Below are 9793 nucleotides of genomic sequence, written 5' to 3' on the forward strand. Positions count from 1 at the left end.
GTGTGGACGCAAAGAGAAATGAAGTGAGAGAGAGCGCGGGAACATAAACAACACCTGTGCTTACACCAACAAGATTCCATCCACCATCACCTCACAACCAGTAAAACCCAACTGAGCAAAACAGGCACCTGCCTCTCTCTCCACCAGGCTACGGGTCCTCCAGTAAAGATTAGGCGCCAGATAGCATTGTTAAAATTTGGCTGATTTTGAAAAGATAGGATAAGCTCACTTTAAAACGTTTAACTTACAAATTAAAATGTAAAGCTTAAAGTTAAAAAAAAAATGACTGTATGATATATTAATTTGATAGGTAACTTACACATGTAGTATCAAAACAAATACCATGATGAGTGAGGTCCATGTCCAGCACTCCAGACATAAACGCTATAAGGGAATGGAGCTCAAGCAAGACAACATGTCATGAGAATCCATGTTACTGATTATACTCAGCCATGGGTTGTGTTTCTCTTAAATATACCTGAAACATGCATTTGAGACAAGTTTTTGTATTTTCAATTTGTATTAAATGTTCTTGGAAAAATCTTCACGTAAGTTATAACATCATATGAAAGGAACCTGTATTTTTGTACTTTCAAAATTCTAAAAATATTTCCTGCATATACTGAACTCTGTGTCATTCCTTCTGATTGTCAAAGGGACATGGGTACAAGGGACATGATCTCTGAGCACACACATACATGCACGTCAGGGTTTCCCGCTACGATTTTTTCTGACCGGTCCGGTGTCCGAAATGAACTTATTTTACCTAACAAATTTTAAACTTACCGGTCACGTTTCAATAACAGTATATGTTACAAATGCAAATATAATGTAACATTTGATGTTCTCCTTTTTTTTCAATGTGGCAAAGGCCTCTGCTGCCGACTTGAAATCAAATGTGTCCAATGTGTCTCTGCAGCTTGCAATGCGCCTAAGCCGCGCCACTCTCTCCTCTTCCAGACGACTGCGGAGCACCGTCTTCATCGTATGAGCATTATTACCAGACATTTTCACCCGCCGAGCTCCTAATTTATCATTATTTCTATAAACTTTACCAGTCAAAAAATGGTATTTACCAGCTAAGGGAAAACCCTCATAAACACACACACACATATACATATACACACATACATGCATATGTGGTGGTGGAAACATATATTCATATTTGGGGGTGGAAAGCAGTTTCAACTAAACTATACTAAGTGAAACTGACTTACATACAAAATGTTGCACTTTGTTTCCTATTTGACACTTTCATTTTAATATGATTCAACAGAGGCCTTTTACATTTGAAGAACACATTTTGATGCATTTATCTTTGATTTTATTACAGAATGGCAGCTCCATGTCAGCTCAACTTATGTCAAAACAAAAATCTACGTCTGTTTCTGAGAGTGTTAGTATGAGTGTTAGTATGAGTGTGTGTGTGTGTGTGTGAGTGTGTGAGTGTGTGACCTCAACAAAAAATGCCATTGAATCCAAGAGGCTATGTTCACAGACAAACAAGAGATTCAGAATGTCACAGTAGATTTAACAGCCCTGGCCAGCGCTCTAAATCAATCCTCTAAGTACCGATAGTCTCTACGCCAGCAAGACAAAATGCCTTTCCAGAGTCTGGCCTCACAGCTAAAGGTTCATAACCATTTTGGACTAAACATACGTAAAGGAAGCTGCTGTCTGGAGAAAAGTAAATGTTGTGAAACCACTGAAAAATGGTGACTATATTAGTTGAAATATCAAAAGGGAGAGTCTTTTATACTAGCGGTCAGTGAGTGCATTAAAACCAGGCCATCCTAATGTAGAGAGAGAGAAATTTTTCAACACTTGTCAAAGGCAATTCATTTATTTTATTTTTTTCTTTCCACCTCTTTTTCTCTCTCTCTCTCTCTGTCTCCCTGGCAGCGAGAGATTTGATGGGGCGTGAAAGGCAGTCCGCTCGCTTTGCGTACCTCTGGAGGCCAGGACGTGGCCAGCTCCACTCTAGGGACAAACTGCCAGCACTCTGACCGCTATAGAAAAAGACGGTCACACAGCCATACCAGTGAAGCTAAACAACTAGTGAATCTTGCAAAGAGAGAGAGAAAAAAAAAGTCCATGAATGTCTAGAGAGCAATCAGACTTTCTAGACTCATAACAGGATAGAGCAGAGAGGAGAAAAAAAGCAGTCAGATGATACTAGAATTACAGATATGGAATGCTAGACAGAGGAAAGACCCATTTACATGAATCAACATGAAGAAGTTGGAGATGGTAGAAAAAAAGGCCAGACTACTAAAATGATTATACTGAACTCAGAACCTTTTGGAATGAAAGGCCCTTGTACTCCTATTCTGCAAAATACATATCAAAAATTACCACTTGACTTTGTATGAAATTAAATACGATCAAGGGTTATGACTGCACCAGAAACAACAGGTGTGCTGGCACAAAGACACCTGTTAAACACTCCTTAACACCCAGGTGTTAATACCTCATGGACTCATAAAAAGGCACACTCATAAAACAGCTTTAAAACCTATACCGCACCGCTCTGCACTGAAAATGACTTTCTCTTCACAGCCAGTCCATTACAGAAGCGAAATCTGCTTTTCCATATAACCTTAAGCCAACATTACATCTCACTCCTTTACAGTGTGGCCGTCATGTAGCTTACATGGAACCACAAGTGTGATTACGAAATGACCTGCATACCACTGAATGCAGATGATGTTAGCTCTGCAGAGAGTATTTATTCTTATTATGCCACATAACTAACTGTCTCTGCGTGTGCACGTGTCTGCGTGTTTAGTCGAGATGAAGTGTGGGCCTTATTAACCCAGTTTAGACAGGATACAGTGCACAACCCTAATCCAGCATTAGTTTAGATGACAGCCTCAGGTGGAATACTCAAAACCTGCTTTAACACAGCTCTTCATAAAGACTTATCAATATTTTATCAAACTGCTCTCATTCCTCACATCTTACACACAGCTTTCCTTTTCCGCATGTCAAATGCCCTGCTGCCTGTCACAAAGAAACACTACAGGCTCTTTAAACAATGAGGAAGGCTAAGTGGAATATTGGTTGGGGGGGGGGGGGGAGTGGTGTTGCTCAAGAAAAGACACATGATCATTCTCTTTTGAAATATCACTACTGTGGATTTTTCACCTCCCAAGCAATACGGCGGAGCTCCTAGGGAGACGCTGCGGCCGTGTTTTATTGGGCCTTTGGGAAATTACGAGCTTTACATTACATCTCCACTTCTCCCTCCCACCAACCACATCTGCGGTAAAATTTGACACCGAGGTAAAAAAATAGAGAGAGGGAAGGAGGCAAGAATGCAGGAGGAGAGAGGAGAAAGGGGAGAGAAAGGTAACAGCTTTTTTTATAGGATGGACACTGATAGTCAGTTAACAGTACTTATAGAAAACAAATGATTGTGGCCCTGTTTCGGTTTAAACGCCGCGCTATCCATCGAGTTTCTCAGGCAGTCCGAGCAGACAGGGAAATTTCATAAATGCCATAAAAACACAAGGGCTTTACTTTTTTCAACTGTATTGATTTTAGCATTCATGTGGTGATGAATTGGCCAGGAACTTTATTGCTGCTTTGGTTGTACCTCAGTATATGTATTATATCTTTCTGGAGAACGGAGAAAATGATATAACATTGTTTGACTGTGCATTTCTGCAGGCTGCGGCATTTGAGATCATGCCACTAATACTTGTGTGTAAATTACACTTACTGGGACAGACACTGCATTTAAATTTACCTCTTTTCCAGCGTTCCGACAAAACTAAAACATTACAACGATTATCCAGCATCCAGAGGGTTTTGGCAATATCTCCAATGCCACACGAAAGGAAAAATAGAAACCACTAGATAATATTCAATGGTAAAATACAATCAGAACACGCAGATCGCGTGTTATTTCTTTGAGACAGACATCTGATCATCAACAGACCAACTAATCTGAATAATGTCAAGCAACCCGCGGGGTTAAAAGAAAAAAAAAAAAAGAGAGAGAGATGATATTTTAATGCGAGGGAAAAAAGGACCAAGAGTGGAGACAAAGCCATGATGCATCCGTTCTGACCTGTCCCTGTCACGGGTCATCCTTTTCAATATTTAACCAGTCATGGCCACCAGAGCGAATGAATCCCTCTAAATCAGAACAGGTGTCTTTTCAAAACCATTTAGTATTTCTCTCCGTGAAAGAGGAATGAACTTCTGAACTGACATAAAAAAAAAGAGAGGAGGGTAAAAAAGGAAATCAATGTCACTCACGGTGGTGGGTGCAGGTAATGGAAACATCACTCACTTGTCCAATCAGATGTTTCGCCTGGGCGGAGAGGGGGCCATGGGAATAAATTAGGCCCCCTGAGCACCCTCTCCATAGTCGGGCTCAGGCCTGCCCCTCCTCCTTTTCCTTTCACTCATCCACGGACAGAGACATTTCGGTGCAAATCAAAGTACAGACGGTTAAAAGATGAGTCCCGTTGGCCATTCGAACGAACTCACAGACACAAAACGCAGTTTATCAAGATCATCATCACTTGTTTAAAGAGGACACACTGTCAGTACTGCACTGTTTCAGTAGATCACACCTGAATGCAACTGGACCATAAAATAAGACATATATAAATGAAAGTATAATGAAAGGACTCGTTTCCCTATGACAAGCAGTGAGGTAATAATCTAACATATTTCTGGTTATGAGAGGCTTGATAAAACCAGTGATTTATGCTTTTCTTTTTTATATTAAAATTGTACTAAAATAGCAAAAAGAATTATGTTTTCAACAAAATTTGAGAGAAAACAACACAATCAAACTGAACGTGTAAACTTACTCATTCTTTCATTACCACAATCCATAGTCTAAGAAACCATAAAAACATCAACTAAGGTAAGACTATAAAATTAAATGCATTTAATATTTACATCTGATCATTTATCACTAGCTGCAAACAGTCATCACCATCAAATGAAAATATTCATCAAAGTTTAGAAAGGCAGTAAGCAGTATTGCTCTCCCCCTGGAAGCAAACAAAGTGTTTCTTTTCCCAAGAGAGGAGCCTGTCTGTCTTAAGAAACCTGCCAACTTGGAATGTCTCACTGTCTGAAATAAAGGAACAGGACTGAATGCTCAACAGTACAGTAGTCACCCTCAGCAGAACATGTTAACTGCCTGATATGACTTGGATATGATGGCACGCAAAATCCTCACTGTCACTCCTTCTACATCCTACAATTGGAACACTGTCTGGCACCGGGTTTCAGTATGCCTTTTACAGTATACGTCTGCTAAACTATAATCTGTAAAGAGATGTGTTTGTAAAGCTTAGGGCAAAATAAAGGCTGTGCTTCTTAGTTCTTTAGCTTTAACTTCCTCTTTCTTTGTCAAATGTGTCACATAACCTAAATCACAGTCTTTAAGCAGAGGAGCTGACCTGTCGTATATAAATGTGCCAAGAGTCAAAGCCAGTCTCTTCCCTGTGAAACATGATTCAGTCCAGAGGTATTCAGTGCAAAGGAAAGATCCTTTTCATCTGATCATGAGAGTGTTGGTGTTGACAAGGCTCTCAGTGCAGCTATCGGCAAAGGGAAAGATGCTAGTGGCATCCAAATAAGATAATATAAATGTTTGTTTTAACCAGATGCGTGCAGTGTCTGAAGCTAACAGCCAAGTACCTGGGCACTCAACTGAGGTGAGAAAATGTCTTGCTTACCAAAAAAAAAAAAGAAACACCCCACAGTTTAAGATCTGGGCATACTATCATTATTGCTGGCATCGAACAAGAAAAAATTTTTTGATTCTACTCCCACAAGATGAAAAGAAAGAAGATAAGCATTTTGTCAACTGTCAGAGTGGTGCTGTAACCTGCAGAAAAATCACTCTCCCTTGATTCAACTTTATGAGCTCTGATTCTGAAGAAGGTACTTGACTTACACTTTCCAGCAAAGAGTATACATATGGTGAAAGTTTAATATATTGTTTTAAGAATCTGCAGTAAGACCAGAGCCCCTGAGGATCAGCGCAGTAGAGTGGGTTACATGATTTTGTCACAATGCCAAGTAGCGTGGCATCCAGCTTCCAACAGAAATCAACAATTCACCCTGTACACTTCACTGTTGTTAACATAATTCAGTAAAGTCTTAAAAAAAGAGAGAGAGAGAGAGAGAGAGAGAAAGCTAAATCTGCAGTCAGATAAATTAAGCAGCAAAAAAAAAACTTTGTGGCTAACTTTTTGTATGAAGTGAACTCATGGCGCACTGAATTATGAACTATGTTGCCATGACTTTAAATACTCTAAAAGCCTTAACAGTGTTGTACTGACATGGAACAGTTACAGGAAAAGTCATTGTTATGACATTAATAATGAGTTCGAAAAGCAGCCACTAGGTTCTTAGGTCACTTTCTGATTTGCTAATTTAAATCATTGGAAGGGGAAAAAAAAAACAAAACAGAAATACTAAGCTAATCAAACAAACAGTATCATGATTCCCGGTACTATTAGCTCAGAGCAATACATTACGAAGAAAACAAGGAGAATTGTATGAAGATTTCCGTTAACCTTGCAAGAAAACAAATGAGAGGCCAGAAAGTGTGAATAATGGTTTCGCCAGATGTCGGCACACAAGGTCGTCCACGCTCAGGAATCGTGGATCATTCCGGGTGCGACACTCACGGCCATAACGAACACTCGCCTATGTGCGAATGGCACTTGGAGAGCTAATAGAAATCATGACATTTCATGAATTACACCAATAAAGACAGGAGAATTGATGAAAGCAGCTTGCCTGGTCCCCACTCTCTCTCTCTCACTCTTTGCCCATCCATAATTTGAGACATTCAAGGGTTTATTTGGCAAACACTATCTTTCTAAATTGAACACACTACTTAGCATAATCTAACAATTTATCTCTAACTGGCTGTAATCATGTCATGTGCACGAACACATGTAGCTCTTTCACCTAATTATCTATTGTGTTGAACTATAATCAGAGTTTGAGAATAATTTCAGCTGAAAATGACAGCCCAAAACCAAGAGAAAAGCCCAAAACCAAGAGAAAAGCAAATAAAAAAATTCAACAGTTGTTTTCCAGACTGTAAGTAACTAACAGAACTCACTATGTCTTGAGGCCATTCTCATATTCAGGCTCTCAAAAATCATCACACCTAAGTTTTAACATTTTTTTTGCAGCTGCACTGCATTAGCATATTTCGTTAAACACAGACTCAGATCCGCTGTCATCACCACATTTTACTTATGCCCCAATTAGTTTGTTTGAAGCAAAGAAAAACAGCACCCAAAACACAAACTTTTCTTTTCAGGTAAAGAGAAAAACACACTGTCATAGTCCAAAGACTGCAAAAGATCAACAGCAGTAACAAATACAAGCTATTAATAGAGTAGGCAATCATTTTAATGTGAGCTCTTTTTCTCCACCCGTTGCCTGCAGCTCCCGACCTCTCGCTGCATGAACTGCATTTAAAAAAAACATGAAATGTTAAATTAAGGTAGTCACAACAGTCACAAAAAAGATTTAATTATTCAAAAATTATTTATTGTACCCCCTCCTAGAAAGGCTCGTGTCATGTTTGCGATACAAATGTGGGCGATCAGCGGGAGAGCTCGTCACGATCCGCATCAAACAATTAAGAGACGGGAGAGAGGACCTCCGGCAAGCTGATATCAGTAATACATATTAATGAATCCCAGCGTGAGGTACTGCTATACCAGACTACATGGGGGCCCCGCTCAAAAGATAGACATCAGCGACAAAACGTGAGAGGTCAGTGTGACAGGGTCACATGAGAGACTGTGTCTTTTTTTGGTAAAGGATTCAACAGGCTTTGAGAGTACCAAAAAATAAATAAATAAATAAATAAATAAAAAACCAAAAGGGTACCACTAGGACACGTTTGCGTTTTTCCATCACATCTTTCAACCTGGCGACGTGGGTTCAAACACTCTATGCGGGTTCTTTCAGTTTGCTTCTCTCAGCATCCTCCTGACGAAATATTAGTGGGCATTTAAAATGAGTGCATGAAGGACCCTCTGTGGCGTGGAGTTTGGACAGCGCACAGGATGTGTAGGTTGGGTTAAGCGGTTGGGGATTCGGGTCAGGGTCAGGAGGCGTGAGAGATGATATTGTCCTACCTCACAGGGTTACTGGTGAGAGAGACCCTAAGGGAGTCCAGGCAAGCAAACAGCCTCTCATCTGCAGCCCCACTCTTTAGCTCACTTAAGAACTCCTGAGGAGAGATCTGATGACTGCTGCTCCGTAGGCTGCCCTGATGGAGAGATAGACAGGGAGAGTTATTTAAAGTTTATAGCCATAAGTACCAATTACCTGTACTCTGCCAATTTTAACTCAAAATTGCAATTTGAAATACATTAATGACCCTAGCAGGCCAATTATTTCAACTGCATTGAAACTGGCCATGCATTAGCCAAAACAGTGTGTGTGCGTGTGTGTGTGTGTGTGTGTGTGTGTGTGCGCGTGCATGTGAGTGTGTGTGTGTGTGCGTGCATGTGAGCGTGTGTGTGTTTAAGTGAACACTGTTTTCAGTTTTATGGGCAGTTTCATGAAAAACAAACACCAAAAATTTTCATTCTCCACTGATTTGTGACAGGAATTGCTCAAACACTCCGTATGATGAATTCTTCATCTCAGAAGCCATCTTCAGTCTTTCTGTTTGTGTGAGCATTCTGTTTATGTCTGAGCTGTGTGCTAAGAGACAGCCACACCGATTTGCCTGCTGCATGCCAACTTAGGAATCAGTGCCTGTTAGCTGTTGCAAATTGGTAGTGTGTTCAGCTACACTTTCTGCATAATGAATTAAAGACTTTACAAAATGGCATTTAAAGTTGGCATAACTACCTTTAATTAAACTGGGAAATATCCCCGACAACAACAGACAGAAAAAACTGCAAAAGTCTACTGAAGCCACAACTGTTCAGCATTTCTTTCTAAATGTCCATATGTGAATTGTTTTTCAAATCGATAGCTGGGTGAAACAACTACAGATGATACTGCTTTCAGTTAAGGACTATTCAAAATAGAAAAGAAGCAGGATCCTGCAGCAGACTACAAAGTAAAGAACAACAATGTATACTGAGCCTTGTGTGATCAAACACAGCTAAGAGAGAACAGATCAGAACATGCACTTAACTCGGTATACCAGCTGAAGAACAAGTCCTATGTTGAGTGCCTCTGCCTATAAAAAGTGTGCAGGGACCTTGCACTGTTGCACATTATGGGTTTTATTTAACAAGGGTCTTTGAAGGAGTTACACCATGAAAATATTGATGGCGTATGCATAAACACAGCTGTAGAACAGTGCTAAAGACCAGACAACAGGAAACTGAAAATCAATCAGTGTTCACAATGACTGTAACCTCTTATAAATGTTTGGTCTTATTCTTCATAGAAGGATCCTGCAGGGTAACTCGAACAAAACCAATAGCATGACCATCGCGCAGATGGAACACCACAGAGTAAAAGAGAGGAAAAAAAAAGAAAAACTTATTCATACATTCAACATTGTTTTTTGGCAACAAGGATCCTCTGGGATCTTATGTGTGCACGCCTGTTGTTTCGAGCGCACTCCACTCACCAGGGAAACATGAAAACCAACAAGTCCAGTGAACACCCACGAACGCAGAAAAGTAAAACCGTGAGAGGAATTCATTTTCACTATCCTGATTTGCTATTGTGAAAGGTCTTTGCACATACTACACTATACAGAAAAAATGATTATGCATGATTTGTGCAAGTGCATGTGTGTGTGGAGTGTGCATGCGCA

General features: G+C 40.1%; 1 protein-coding gene across 1 annotated transcript in view; it reads right to left on the reverse strand.

The window, feature by feature from the left end:
* Positions 1-9793, reverse strand: part of LOC115810159 (protein diaphanous homolog 3-like) — a 215309-nt gene that overhangs the window by 171106 nt on the left and 34410 nt on the right. The window contains exon 5 of the mRNA XM_030772085.1: positions 8145-8278. Within this exon, the coding sequence (XP_030627945.1) occupies positions 8145-8278 (134 nt within the window). The remainder of the gene's footprint in view (positions 1-8144; positions 8279-9793) is intronic.

This window comes from Chanos chanos, chromosome 4 (assembly GCF_902362185.1).
Source record: "Chanos chanos chromosome 4, fChaCha1.1, whole genome shotgun sequence".
Lineage (NCBI taxonomy): Eukaryota > Metazoa > Chordata > Actinopteri > Gonorynchiformes > Chanidae > Chanos > Chanos chanos.